Consider the following 16064-nt stretch of genomic DNA (forward strand, 5'->3'; position numbering starts at 1 on the left):
AAAGCGACTTGGAATTCTGCATTCTCACACGCACTGGCATCTATCGGGAGCGTCGGGGAACATTTTCGTCAGTGTTAGATCGTGTCTCTACGTTCGTTATACATCGTGGGAAATTTATATTTATATTCGCCGTTGAGTAGGTAAACACGCACGAAGGAAAATATTACGATTAAAAAATATTATTTATTTTTTAGTAATTTACAACTTGGTCCTTCTCCAGTTAAATTTAACACATTAATTTCACACCTTACATGTACTTCACTAAGAACATCGTAGGGTTGTTTATTTAAGTTACGAACTCCCTACGAAGTTCAGAACATAGCTCATTAAAAGTTTTTTATTGAGGTTACGAAGCCAAACAATGGAACTTATGAAGCCAACAACGTAGCCTACGTTCGGTAACGGGACGATTCGGCACACTTAAATTTATCGGCTTTGATATGCATTTATAAGCATAAAATAAGCTTTTTTCCCCAAACTTTATTTTCAGAGAGACTATGGGATAGTACTACTAGGGATAAAGGTGCAATAAAGCAAACATTTTGAAAACATTGTCGAAAATGATAATTTTTTAGTCATGCAAACGATGTAAACAAGGTACGCCCTCTGTTGGCCGCTTGGCGAATGCACGAAATAAACAAGGTTTTCGAAGTAATAAATTGAATATAGAATTATGTTTTTTTAGTAATTATATATATTATATCAAGATTGCCAATATCAATAAATACGGATTGTTAAACACCTTTAAAAACTGGATAAATACCAAAAAAATGAATATGAATTTGGTCTAAAGTGAGACGTTTCGCCCAAAAAGTGGACCGAATTGTCCCTGAATCCTACATTCTATCTACGAAGCTACTTCGTAGGTAAAGTTGCAGTATTTTCTTTCTGTACTGTAACCCCTGTATTGTATACAAGCTTCAAAATAGTGATTATTACAAATAAAGATGGATTTTAGACGATTTTACGTTGTATGTTTAGGCCTAGTTCATTCAATGCGCCTGTCGCGTTTCAAATGGCGTGCTTCGAAAAACCTTAACGGTTATATTTTCGAATTATATTTTCAAACTAACTTCAACAATTGTTTTTATATATTTACTGTATGAAGCATATTTAAAAAAAAAAAGTTGTGAGTATTTTGTATAATTTATTGTCACGATTCATGCACATCTAACTGCGCATGTAAATTCGCTTTACTTTTTTTTTTTTACACTTTGTTTACAATGACCTTGACTTTTAACCTCATGAGCGCTTTAAACGCTTATCGTGGTGAATCGGGTAAATAAATAGCGTAAGCCTAACTGCCGAAACTTGACTCGACTCCGATGTCGATTCAGCCAACGATGTCGTCTCGTCCATCTAAATTAGGCTAACCAGTGCATTGGGCGGCTACAGTAGTACAGTACTAAACAGTATTCATGGGTCTAACCACTTATACTTATGGCAAAAAACATAAGAGGGTACTGGCACGTTTGGAAACGATATATTGTAGGCCTATGGCATTGGTTTGTTATTTTCTAAATCGACGGGTATTGCTAAACACCGCAAATTTCCGCAAACCTCCAAAAAAACATAGCAAACCCCACCGAACCAACATAAAAGTGATTGAATCATGTAGTGTACAACCCACTGGGTATATCAATGTAAAAAAAAATTAAATTTCTACTGTTAACAACTTATTTTTGGGGTAAAACATCATTTTTTGGTCAAAAATGATTGCTAAACCCCACAAACCTCCAAAAAACCATAGCAAACTCCACCGAACCAACATAAAAGTGATTGAATAATGTAGTGTACGACCCACTGGGTATATAAATTATTAAATTTCTACTGTTAACTACTTTTTTGGGGATAAAACATCATTTTTTGGTTAAAAATTAGCAATCATTTTTGACCAAAAAATGAGTAGAAATTTAATATTTTTTTGACATGGATATACCCAGTGGGTTGTACACTACAGGATTCAATCACTTTTATGTTGGTTCGATGGGGTTTGCTATGTTTTTTTGGAGGTTTACGGGGTTTAGCAATACCCAAATCGACTGCATTTGCCTTTCAAGTACAAATTTCTGAGATGGTTGGATTACATTTATTTAAAAAAATTTAAGATAACAAACAGCATAATAATGAAAAGGAATGATTTCCTTTTTTACATAAATACTAAAGGTCAACACAGTAAATATTATCAGATCTATTATTTTTAAATAACTCCTATAGTATTGAGTTAAATGCATAAGTGTCTATTAAACATGATTAGAAAGTAGTACAGTACCGACCAGACCTACCTCCCAGTTTTGGATGCGTCCGATGCATCATAAATTCGTTGAGATTTCTTCAATGATGCGTCAATACAAGTCCCATTTCATCCTAACATTTTCATTTCTACGCATTCATGTCTCCATTATTGTGTACAAATATTTTCGATCATGTCGAAACAACAATCTCTATTTATCCTCTCAAGCACAATAAAGACGTCATGAATCCCCATTGTTGGATGAAAACTGTACTTATTTTGGAATACAGCCTCCCTTCCCAAAAATGCAAGGCCTATTTCATCCTAACATTGTTATTTCGATGCATTCACATCTCTCGTTATTGTGTACAAATATTTTAGATCGTGTCGAAATAACAATGTCTATTCATCATTTCAAGCACAATAAAACTGTCATCAAAGCCCATTCATTCAGGGAAAAAATGGCAAAATGTTTTCTACTCTCTAGGATTTATCAGATAATCTATATTGGTTTGACTACTCTTGTAGTGTAACATGACCACAGTGCTGATTTTGCCATTTTTCCTTAACTGCATTGTATTCAGATTCAGATTCAGATAATATTTATTTAGATAATAATGAATGAATATATACAAAATAGAAACAGGGCATCACGTATGCAAAACCCAGGAGAGCAACAAATCGCTCTCCTCAAATCACCGAGGAGAGCAATTCGCTCTCCTTGCAAAAATTTTAAATCGTACACATTTCCCCCCCCCCCCCCCCGCCGGGCACAACAAATGTATACTGTCTGTACCTCTCCCCTAAAATCCCCCACACCCACCTTTACACACAATATTTTCCGTGGGGATCGTATTATTCTACAGTACAAAAAACTCAAGCCAATTTTTTTTTTTATGGTCTGCCTGGGTAGATTGGGTTTCAGGAGCCTGGAGAATCCTGTCCTGGCCAACTATATGCCTTTAGCCTAGCTTTTCTAGCCTAGCTTGTTGGCCTAGAAATCAGACAGAAAACCTGAAAAGTATTTACCTGCAATTCATAAATTATACAATTCTAACATGCAACAGCCATTAAAATATTGATAATAAGTTACAAAGTGTCATTTTAAAATAATTAAGAAAGATATTTGATCGTGTTTACATGTGTCACACATGGGCGCACGCACAATAGGGGGAGGGCTGAGAGAGCTTCTAGAAGATGCTGACGTCACACATCAGCACGTGTTTTGAGGAGGATTTGAGTGACCAAAATTGGTTAGAACTTTCGAAGAAATAATCCATCTTCAAAATGACATAATTAAAGCAACCAGCAGCTAAGCTTTTTTAAATAATAAACATTATATTTAGGCCTCCTATATTAATGTTTCCTTTTAAAATTAAATATATTTTATTAACTCGTTCCATAAAAACATAAAGGGAAAAATTATTGGTTGGGACATGATCTTCCTGTAAAGGAGGTGTTTCTATGACACCGTACTGGTTGCACTATGAGGCGATGAAGTAAACTCGCCCTTGAATGCGCGCAGGCAGGGGAATCCCCTTTGTTGGTACCTCGCACTGTACTGTGAGATGGAGCGCGATGAATTGCTCTCCTTTTCGAAGGTTGTTGATTGCGATCGCGCTCGCGATCCTTAAAAACGAGGGACTGCCATTAGGCTTGTAGCTTTATAACTTAGCTTATATACTATTAGCCTAGGCCTAGATTGGTTTTAACTTTTAAAAATCCACGTGTTTTTAGGCCTCTTGACAGAAAAATCAACACTGTCAAAAGCTAGGCTCTATTTTGAAAATTAGGGAGCGCGATAAATTGCTCTCCTCGAAGCCTGTTGAGGAGCGCGGAGGAGCGCGGTCGCGCAGGCGCTCCTTATAAATGATGCCCTGTAGAAAAAAGATATTAAAGTGAACATAGATAAAGCAGTAATTGGTAGTCATTATTATCATGGATCCCTTCTAGAAGTTAAAAACTTGTCTCGTAGGGACCCATAACAAAACACATTACTAAAAAAATAAAAATAACCTAGAATATATAATTATATAATTTAGGATAAAAAATTACAGTATAATAACATAACTAACATCTTCTTTATAAAAATTATTTAAATTATATTTCAATAGTTTCATGATAATTATAAATGAAATAACTACCGATATTGGTAAATGAAAAAAAAATATGTATACATAAATTATAATTCCAGTATATATATAGTATATACTATATATACATTATATATAGTATAGATTAAAGATTGCAATAATAAACAACAACTAATATTTTGTGTAAGACATAAATAGTATATGAGTATAAATAATGATAATAAGCATATTAACTAAGCAGTATAATATTTAGATATATAATGATTCTTTAACTTTTTTCGGAAAGTAAATAATGATATTGACGTTTTGATATTTGGTGGGATATGATTCCACAAATTAGGACCTGATATAGTTATAAAAAATTTAGTTTTTGTAAGTCTAGCAAAAGGAATGTTTAAATGAGAAGTTCTTAAATTGTAATTGTGAAATTTGGTACGTTTACAGAGCATATCAATCATAGAAATAGGAAGTTGGTTTTTAAAATAATTAAACATAAAACTGGCAACTTGAACATTGTGGATATCCGTTAATTTTAATATACCAAGACGTTTAAAAAGGGGTTCAGATGAGGTTCTATATGGTGAAAAAGTAATAAGTAATTCAATGAAAACTTTACTTATTTTGAAATACAACCTGCCTACCCAACACCTAATCACATAAAGTCTACAAATATTACAATTCCGATGGCCAACTAATAACAACATAATCAGTATACAGTAGTTATATCTAGCCCTACAGTACAGTACTGGCTAGGCCTACAGTAGTATATTCCCATTTCCAAATGATTCTGTATTAGAAAACTCCACTTTATTCTAACAATTCACTGTTATGGTCATAGATTCCTGTATTCAAAACCCATGTCAACATGGTGGAACCTGTGAAGTAGAAGATAACTCTGTCCGGTGTCGGTAAGTAAATTATTACTATTTCTGTTGTTTACTACTTTATTTTTAGGGTAAAATTAATTGCTAAACCCTGCAAACCTCCAAAAAAAGCAGAGCAAACCCCATCAAACCAACATAGAAATTACTGAATGTTGTAGTGTACTGCACATTTGATGTCAATTTTTTTTTGATTAATTTTTTTTGTTAACTACTTATTTTTGGGGTAAAAATCATCACAGCCAGAGCAAACGAGTATTGCTAAACCCCGCAAACCTCCAAAAAAACATAGCAAACCCCACCGAACCAACATAAAAGTGATTGAATCATGTATTGTACAACCCACTCGGTATATCAATGTAAAAAAAATAATTAAATTTCTACTGTTAACAACTTACTTTTGGGGTAAAACATTATTTTTTGGTCAAAAAAGGAGGTTTGCGGTGTTTAGCAATACCCCTTTAACAATGCGTTAAATGCGTTCAAAATCTGCAATAATTCTGTCCAGTACTGTATTACTGTAGTTAAATATTAGTTTTACTTCTTTGTTCTCTTACACAGATGTCCGTCTATGTATGTTGGAGAATTCTGTGACTTTGTTAATCCCTGCCACAATCATATTTGTCAACATGGAGCTATATGTGAAGTGGAGCTCAGTACAACAGGGGCACAGCGTAGTTGCATTTGTCCTCTTGGGTATGAGGGGGAAATTTGTGACATTCCTTTAGATAATATTTGTCGGCGTGAAGAGCCATGTTTACATCGTGGAAATTGTCAACTGACAACATCTTTAGAACATTTTTTTTGTGAATGTGCTTTTGGATATACAGGTATGTTTACAATAGAATAGAAACCTATTTTTTACATCTTTTACAGTACAGAAAGAAAATACTGCTTTGTAGTTTATGCGTCATAGGTCATTGTTCATAGCCTAATATGTATTGTTATGATAATTATCTATGCCTTGAGGGTGGTTCATAGAGTTACTCAACACCATTGTCGTCGCCTTTAGAAGCATTGACAATGCACACAAACATGTATTATTCGCTAATTAAAATCCTATCTAAGGCTAGAAGACATCAATTTTTGTAGCCGCCCTACGATTTGGTTATCCTAATTTGGCCGGACGTCTGCCGACGAGTCGACATTGTGCATGTGGGCCTCAGCTCAGAGCATATGAGAGATTAAAAGTGACATTACAATTTCTGAATGTACCGTATATTTCGGTGTACAAGTCGCACCTGTGTATAAGACGCACCCCCTAACTGAGAGTAAAATATCGGTATTTTTTATATCGTCGATGTATAAGACGCAATTTTTTTAAAAAAATGTAATCAATATTATTGTAATAATATATTGTTATATCTACAACGGAGTCCTTTATTTAGGGTTTTTCTTACCTAGGCTCGGCCGCGCCCAGCCTCAACAAGTTCTTTCTAACTTGTTATTCATGAGTTTCGCACCCGCAACATCAAGTGCATGCCCGTGTGTGTAACACGCACGTGTGTGGGCTAGCCTCGCTCGATCATTTCGAGGGGGCGCACGTTTTCACGGACAATCGTATTCGATTAGTATCTATGTATCCGTGAAGTGTATACGCTAGGTCCATGCTATAATCAGCTAGAGAATATACTATTCGAATACGATAGACCATGTGGCCGCCAAGAAGGGCTTGCGCTGGTGGTACGGCGGTCGGCGATCGTGTGTATAACTACTGTATAAATAATAATACTAGGCCTAGGCCTATTCCAATCGTAAACGTTTACAAATGAAATTTTATCGGAGCGCCTAAAACAGCTCCATAATGAACAAATCTTTTCATCATATTTAGTATAACATCACGCTAAAATGCCTTGAAAACTAGGCAGAAGCAGGTTGCCGTTACGTTAGTACACTGCAGCTAGGCTAGGCCTAGCCAATGAGGTGACGATATGTAGGCTACAATCTGTGTGGTGTGAGGCATAATGTTTGGTGTATAAGATTAATTTAGAGGTCAAATTTGCCTGTCAAAAGTGTGACTTATACACCGAAATATACGTTGTTTGAATTGGCCTACTATGCTGTGAAAAAACCCAATATTTTCATACAAGTGTAGACAGCCGCTGTTTAGCTCGCTGTATACTATGCATAGTCTAGTAAAGTAGGCGGAAATGGTACTCTCGCACGTAACATTCATGTTGAGTGACACCTCTAGTTTGTCTGGAATACGCGATAAGAAAATTTTTTTGTGTTCAATACAAACGTCAGGGAGAAGTCCCCGATGAAATAAAACTAGTTTTCCGGCCAACAACTGTAGTTGGCCGGAAAGGACACTTCATAGCCCGCTAGCAAACAGCACGATCGTAGCCTACCCTACTTTTTCCGCCGCTAAACATACGCAATAAGAAACATTTTTTGCGTTCATTACGAACGTCAAGGGGAAGTCCCCGATGAAATAAAACTATAGGCCTACTCATCAGTAGGACAACTCTGTAGTTGGCCGGAAAGGACACTTCATAGCGTGCTAGCAAACAGCACGATCGTAATCTACTTTTCCGCCGGTAAACATAGGCCTACGCGATAAAAAAACATTTTTTGCGTTCATTACGAACGTCAAGGAGAAGTCCCCAATGAAACAAAAATATTCCTACTCATCAGTAGGTCAACTGTAGTTCAACGACGTTGTTAAAACAAGATTTTCGATGATCTGTCGGCTGGATTATTGAGGTGGGTACGATGAAATATAAATATAATATACTTCCAACGATCGTCGGGTTGAGGTGTGGGTTTAACTTTGGTACTAAAAGTGGACACCCCTAATTTTACACGTATAATGGAGTACACCATGCAGGAACGCACATGGTATTTTCTTATCAGAGGGTGCGTGTACGTCAAAAGGAATTGTTTTTCCAACGATCCGATCCTTCGCGTACTACACGACGTCGTGTGTGAAATTTCGTATCAGAGGGTACGTGTGCGTCAAATAGAATTGTTTTCCCAATGCATTGAACTGCGTGTGTTCGACCGGATCGGCGGCGGGGAGGATAGGCTAGGCTAGCTAGGAGTGCGTGTAATTTTTTTTCATCGAAGGCGGCTAGCTCGATTATTGAGGTGTGGTGGTGCGACTTTAATACTTTCAGTAACCGCCGATCGAGGAACGTTTTTAGCTTGATTATTAAAAGTGTACACCCCTGTATTTTAATGTACTATCTATACCATGATTTACCACGCACGCCGGCCGGGATGATATTGTTTTGGTTACACAATGTTCGATGTTTTGTTTACTGTTTGTGTATTAATAAATGCGTTTAGGGAAATCCCCTTGCAACGAAGACAGGCGATAGTTTTGCGTCGAGTCGTGTAAACAAATCTTCTTGACATTATTTTCTATCTAATTCAGTGGTACTCACGGCCAACGCAAAAAAAAAACCCGCAGTAGTGGCCGTGGGTGCTGTTCATTTTCGAGGGCATTGAGGCCAACTGGGAGGGCCGCGGTAAAATTCGAGGCCTGTACGTTACCGACGAAAGAGTAAATCCCACCGATCCATAGAGAGTCGATTCAGTGTGATATTGAAAATATCATTGATACTTATTTTTTAATACACATAACATTTTTACAAGAAAAACAATACAATCAATCACTGTTTTATTTACAATATACAAGTTACCGTATTTGAGACGATTCAGACAACAGCCAATACTAGAGATCGAAAGAGAGTGGTTAGCGAATTATAAAAACAACGACACCTAGGCTAGGACACCAACAAAATATATGCAAAATAAATATATATTCCATATTAAGATTTAACATACATAATAGGCCTTTTAAAATGATAAAGGCCCGACCAGAATTTGGAGGGGAAAAAACATGTGAGCTGAGCAGTTTAGAGAGAGTATTATGTTTCATGTCATGTGACACAAAATCCAGGTACACGATCTTAATTAACTGTTTTATCGTCATCAGACGGTAGCCACCCTCTCGTGCTCGTACTGAGTAAAAAAAAACATGTGAGAGATTGCGGTAAGCAGAGAGTATCGCGTTTCATGCCATGTGACCAAAAAAACTAGGTCTGTATTAATTATGGTCTTCTTCTGTTGGCAGTCTTTTTGAATGAATTGTTTATGATCTTTTTTTCTCGGCATCGTTTCTGGATGGGACTGGACGTTCGCTATATTATGTTTATTAGTTAGCCTGTTCGTTGCGGTTCACCTGTGTTGGATCGTGTCTCTCTCTACGTTATACATCGTGGGAAATTTATATTCGCCGTTGAGTAGGTAAACACGCACGAAGGAAAAGATTACGATTAAAAAATATTATTTAATTTATTTTTTATTAATTTACAACTTTGTCCTCCGCCAGTTAAATTTAACACATTGATTTCACACCTTCACTAAGAACATCGTAGGGTTGTTTATTTAGGTTACGAACTCCCTACGAAGTTCAGAACGTAGCTCATTGAAAGTTGTTTATTGAGGTTACGAAGCCAAACAATGGAACCTACGAAGCCAACAACGTAGCCTACGTTCTATCTACGAAGCTACTTCGTAGGTAAAGTTGCAGTATTTTCTTTCTGTACTGTAGTCTATGTCGCTATTATACATATTCAAGCATTTTATAACATATTTTGTTATTCAATTTTATATAGACATTTCAAAATTCATAATTGTTCCATCCGCAACATTTTAATAGTAGTTTTATGGTGTTTTTTACATTTCAATTAAAAGTTTTGATACCAATTAAATATTTTATTTTCTCCTTTTATAAACTATATGCAATACATTATAAACACATTTTTTGAAACTTTTGTGAAAATATCATATTCAAAAATATATTGTTGACATTTTTCGTAGGAACATTTTTGTTAAGGACGGGACATATCATTTAAATCCTTTACATTTCATTCATCTTGTTAGCATTTTCCCCCATAAATATACTTTAACTTTTTATTTCTCACTAAGTTCCAATTGTTCATAATCAAGTATTTTATTAAAATTGTTTATTAATTTCATACTTGCATTTCAAAATTCATAATTGTTACTTCTTAGACATTTCAAATGTTTTTTTTTTCCTCGCTTGTGTTTATTAAAGTAATGGCTCCAAAATTGTTAATCTTCTCCTAAGGATATTAAATTGCAATAGATTAAAAAAAAAATTTGAACTTGTATATTTTATTTAAAAAAAACCATTACTATCAAAATTTATTAAATGTTACGAATGGGACAATTTTTTATTTAAGGATGGGATGGCATTATTTTAAGAATTAAAAAGTGTTTTTGTACTGTGGGCTGGTAAGTACTGTACAAAGGTGTTACTGTTGTTTATTAATCTGTTCTGTAATTAAAATTACAATCCACAAAAGAACAATACCAGACCTAAATCCAAAACAACATGACCAGTATGAATGGGAGTATTGGGTGCGGTCATCACTTATGTAGATTTCATTCTTTATTTATTTCAGATACTAAATAATTAAGATAGAATTTTAATAGAAGTAGGCCTAAAGTATATAAAATCCAAGCAAGGATAGATTACTGTAGAAGAAAATTTTAGATGAAAGAACAATGGCGTGGTTAGCTCTTGGTTAGCTCAAACACAAAGGGCGTTGGTCTAAGGTCAAATCACGTCCGACGTGAACATAAAAATGTAGCATATTGAAAGTCGTTTATTGTACACTAGGTTACAAAGCCAAACAATGTAACCTACAAAGTCAACAACGTGGCCTACATTTAATCTACGAAGCCAGCTCATAGGAAAAGTTGCAGTATTTTCTTTCTGTACTGTATTTTTACTTAGGTTTGTAATAATATGGTAATAATTTGTTTAGCAATATCCAATGTTGGAAATGTTACTTTAAATATTAATTTTATGTCTGTTTTTTTGTAAAAGGTATGTTATGTAATGAGACGGACTACTGTGCCATTGGACAATGTTTAAATGGTGCAACATGTCATACAAATCAAAATGGTTATACATGTCAATGTGCTAGTGGATTTACAGGATCAAATTGCCAAATTGACATAGATGAGTGTAGCCAGCATTTGAACCTTTGTCAGAATGGTGGAACATGTCTTAATAACCCTGGATCTTATGAGTGTACATGCGCCCAAGGATATAGGGGAACCCACTGTGACCATATATTTGTGCCTTGTGCAATCTCTCCCTGTAAGAATGGAGGAGAATGTGAACGCCTTGATGCTTTCTCAGAAGCATGTATCTGTGACACAGGTATGTAAAATAACTGTATAAAATTTCACTTTTTTTTTATTTGCTCAGTTGTTGCCCATCCGCCAATCATCTCCATGCCTTGTTTACAATAAATCAGTTTAGAGTTTGTTTGTTTGTTCACTTCCCACAGTAGAAATGTTTCAGGCCAGGATAATTTTAATTTAAATTTGTGTTTAATCAAATAGGGATTTATTATATGCCCCTATTACAGTAATAGGCTAAAAAATGAATCTAGCGGGACAAAATTGTAGGCAAAGGTTTTTCAGTGTTAAATGAATGTATATGTTATCCTGATCACGTACAACAAATCAACCCTCCATCACCCATCGCCTTCATATGCAAATGAGCATAAATATGCAAATTAGTTATAAAACCCATATTATCACGATGTGGTCAGGACAACATACATTCATTTGAAACTGAAAAAAACACCTTTGCCTACAATTTTGTCCTAGTTCACCATATTTTTTAGCTAGATTCAGTAGCCTATAAAATGCTAATTATCTTAACTTAGGCCTGATGGAAATCAACAATGAATTTTATATCGGTGGTGCGAGCCAAAGCATAGGCCACCTTTCCATAACGTTACATGCTATGTTCTTGAATTTGAATTTCAAGTACCTTCTCATTTGTGTCCTTTTCAGTTAAGAACCTTCTATTTTACGAACAGCATTCGAACGATGATTTCATCAGACAATTAACAATAAATAACATAATTTTTTCATAAAACAAAAATTTGTCTGGCCTAGGCTGATTTAAGCCTTTTTCACTGTCGACGTAACGCTACGGCGAGTTGCGTTGAATTTTCAAAGCATTAAAGTTGAAAATACAATAACGATACCGATGATCGAGCTGGACCGCTAATAGTTTTTATGCGATCATTAATGGTTTCTTTTTTGCGTTGCTGGGACACACAGATGTGAAGTATTGCAAAACCAAGACTGGTCATGCGCAGCCAGGCCCGCATGAAAATTGATAAAGTTACAGGTTTTAATGCTTCAACCCAGCCTTGGACATGCTTTTGCTAATATCTTAATCTAGGCTTATATATATTCGACCCTAAAAGTTGGTGTTGTAAAAATGTACCTATTTTTTCACAAACTGCAATGACGTAAATTTGTGAACCATTTGATTGGTCAGTTTTAACGATTGTAATGTTAAAATTGAACTCGGTTCAACTTCAACGATTGCACATTCATGTAAAATCATTGAATCCTGTCAATTCAACGCAACTCAACGTAACTCAGTGATCGACAGTAAAACAAGCTTTAGTAGGCCTACAGTACAGTAGTGCCTAGTGGCCAAGGCATCCCAGCAGATGTTATTAAAGAAATCATGGGGTCAATTGGCCATCATGAACATGCAAAGGCTAGCTACAATCGTCATACTGTGAATTTAGCTACCCACTGTACATAAAAAATGTAGGGTTCCTTGGGTTAGAAGCATGGACAATGCACATTAACAATTTAATGTACTGTTCTGTACAGAGAGTATCATGTTTCATGCCATGTGACTAACAAAATAATATTATATTTTGAGTAATTTACAACTTGGTCCTCTGAGAGTTGTTTAGGATTGTTTATTGAGTGTACTGAAGCCACTAACCTATGACCCCATTTACACTTACGATTTAGGCCGGCCCTGGGTCGGCAATTGATAAGTGTAAATACTCCAAAAAGTTAGGCCGGCCTTGGGCCGGACGCAGATCTTGGCCACCTCTCTAGGTAGGTTCAGGAGCGGCTTTTACGTTTGGGCCGGCTTACGCAGTGAACCGTGAATAACGTTTGACCTTTTTATGAGGTTGTTGTTATGACGATCCGACATTCTCAGTACATCATACCTTCCTCCTTTTCGGGCGACAATTTGTTTCCTTCATCATTTATATAGTTAAATTTATTTTCAGACATCTTCTTTCAATAAAGTATTCCTCCGCTTGTTTCGCATATACATAAAATACAGCCATATTATATATAAAACAGTGGTGTTCATTTTGTTTTTAATGGGACAAAAAACAACAATACAGTATAAATATAAAACGGTCGGTTCGCGCAGAGAGTTGAATTGACGATCGAGAGAGAAAAATGTAAACAAACTGAACAAACTGTACTTCGTATCCCAGCATGCAATGGTACTTCCGATAAAATTATTTACGACCAGTAATCTGCGTCGCTAGTGTAAACGCTCTGGGGCCGACCTAAAAGGTAAATATTTGTAACCGGCCCTGGACCCAGCTTGTAGGTGAAGTTGCAGTTTTTTATGTACTGTAACCATATAATAATTCAAAGTTGTGGAACCTTTTTGTCATTTTAGGATTTTCTGGTCATTTCTGTGACACCAATGACGATGACTGTTTGAATCACCAGTGTAGTAATGGTGGAACTTGTATAGATGGGATTAACTCATATACCTGTCACTGCCCCGCCAATTTTACAGGTAATGTTAAGTTTATTTGATTATGTTGACTTCCCACGTCGTTGTACCTTGATTACGAAATAATTTTCAAAATGAGATTTTGATTTCTAATCGCATTAAAACAAAATTATATTTGATTCTGAGTTATTGATTACGTTCTTTGTTTAAAGATCATATTATTGTGCATTGCTCCGTTTATCAATGAATATCCTTTTAAAAATATTATTGTCATTAATTAATACTAAACCTGGAATATATATTCCTTAGCAACTGTAGTAGTTTGGCAGCTTAGAATTTTGGTGTACTCTTCAAAGGTCACAGAACCCTTCTTCGTTTAATCATATTTAGCCAAGAAAATAATTGAGTCTTTATTCATTTTGCATTGTGGATCTAGTGCAATTCCTTTGTTCTGTTTAATGATGTCATCAATTATAACATTTTGTTTTACTTTCTCAAAGGAACTTATTGTATAACTGATGTTAATGAGTGCGACATGAACATTTGTGAAAATGGCGCAACTTGTATGAATCTTATTGGTTCATATGCATGTCACTGTGTCAATGGCTATGAGGGCAATCGTTGTGAGATTGATATAGACGATTGTGCTGATGCAGATTGCCAAGAAGGCGCTAAATGTCAAGATTATGTTGGAACATATGTCTGTGAATGTCCTCCTGGAAAAACTGGTATGAAATTTATTTTATATGGATGTTAAGCCTTGTATACCAGCTATAAATCACTAGCCTGATATTTTTTATGAAAATGATTTTTAACAATTTAAAATTAGAACATACTATGAACAATTAAAATGTAAAGGTCTTATTTTACATTTTAGGAAACAAGAACTGGTATTATCACCATATTTATTTTGTTGAAATTTAAAAGTTTGTGAAATATAAGTGTAGAAAATATACAGAATCACTGCCTGGGCTCGCACATGGTATAGATTTTTATTTACATTTTTTATCTTAAAATTCATATATTTAAAGTATTATTAATTTAAATTATTTCATTATCTTAGGTATCTTGTGTCATCTTGATGATGCTTGCCATAGCAGTCCTTGCCACCCTGGATCGCGATGTGAAACTGATCCATTGACAGGTCTAGCACGCTGTGTGTGTCCTAGAGGCTATGAAGGAGGAGCCTGTGATCAAGATATTAATGAGTGTCTCTTAGGTTAGAAGAATTTTCTAACAATTGATCTATTATCAGGGCTGCAAATGAAATATAACATTTGACATCTTGAAGGGAATTATATTTTTCTTGAGGGAAAATATAAACTAGCTATGCTCACGCTAAGGTCAATTTGACGCGATGGTAATGCTACATCGCTACATTATAGGCTGGCGACGACGGCGGCGAAGTCGTTGTGGTTTACATAAAAATATTTGAAGCCTAACTAAGCTGACGAAGTTTGAGTTTTTAAGGAAAAATTGTTTTCGCAAGTTTTGCGAATAATATAAATTTTTTTTTCGCAAATTGACAACTCCAATCGCAATTTGCGAAAATTCGAATGGGTAGCGTGAGCATAGAGACTAGGCTATTTCAGACGTAGCTGGAGAGCACTAAAAGTTAATTTTGTTTAGCCATTTGGCGAAAGTCAAAACATTTTAGTCAAATCAGTTTATCTATAGCCAAAATTTTTTTTATTTAGCCAAATGAATCGGTTTTTAGCCAAAATTTAAAATTGTTGAAATATAATGGTAAAAACATTTTAGTCAATTTATCTATGTCAACAGGTACACTGTTCCCTGAACGTTTTTGTAAGGCATTGAGATAGAGAACCATGCCTAAATCACTGTATGATTAAAAAAAATAATATTTTTTTTGTATTTTCTTTATATGATCAAAACAATTGTTCAAATTGTTTTTAATCATACAGCATTCATACAGTTATCAATTTAATAAGAAACATTTTACAGTTTTCGGAAATCCTCTGAACGCTATGTTACTTTGTTTTTTACGCTTGGCTGGTCATGTTTGTGTGATGGCTTCCATCGCGTACCAGGCGAAATTCGTGTCCTAGACTTCACGGTCACTCAGCGTCACCGCCGCGCAGCGGGTTAATGCTTTTAAATTGGGTATGCTCAAGAGGTGGGAAAGTGCAGTAACGCCGGCCTAGGCCTACAAAATTATGTACGACGGTATGTCGTACCGAACATTCCTAGCAAACGAACACTCGTATCGTTGTTGAACGTAAGATAATATAGGCCAAAGCACAGAGTAGGCCTACACGTCT

The 16064-nt window shown here is 35.4% G+C and overlaps 1 protein-coding gene across 1 annotated transcript in view; it reads left to right on the forward strand.

Moving 5' to 3' along the window:
- Window positions 1-16064, forward strand: part of LOC140046566 (uncharacterized) — a 74447-nt gene that overhangs the window by 2194 nt on the left and 56189 nt on the right. Inside the window, exons 2-7 of the mRNA XM_072091259.1 lie at window positions 5165-5234; window positions 5769-6037; window positions 11074-11412; window positions 13723-13845; window positions 14283-14510; window positions 14846-15001. Of these exons, the coding sequence (XP_071947360.1) occupies window positions 5165-5234; window positions 5769-6037; window positions 11074-11412; window positions 13723-13845; window positions 14283-14510; window positions 14846-15001 (1185 nt within the window). The remainder of the gene's footprint in view (window positions 1-5164; window positions 5235-5768; window positions 6038-11073; window positions 11413-13722; window positions 13846-14282; window positions 14511-14845; window positions 15002-16064) is intronic.

This window comes from Antedon mediterranea, chromosome 4 (assembly GCF_964355755.1).
Source record: "Antedon mediterranea chromosome 4, ecAntMedi1.1, whole genome shotgun sequence".
In the NCBI taxonomy this organism is placed as follows: domain Eukaryota; kingdom Metazoa; phylum Echinodermata; class Crinoidea; order Comatulida; family Antedonidae; genus Antedon; species Antedon mediterranea.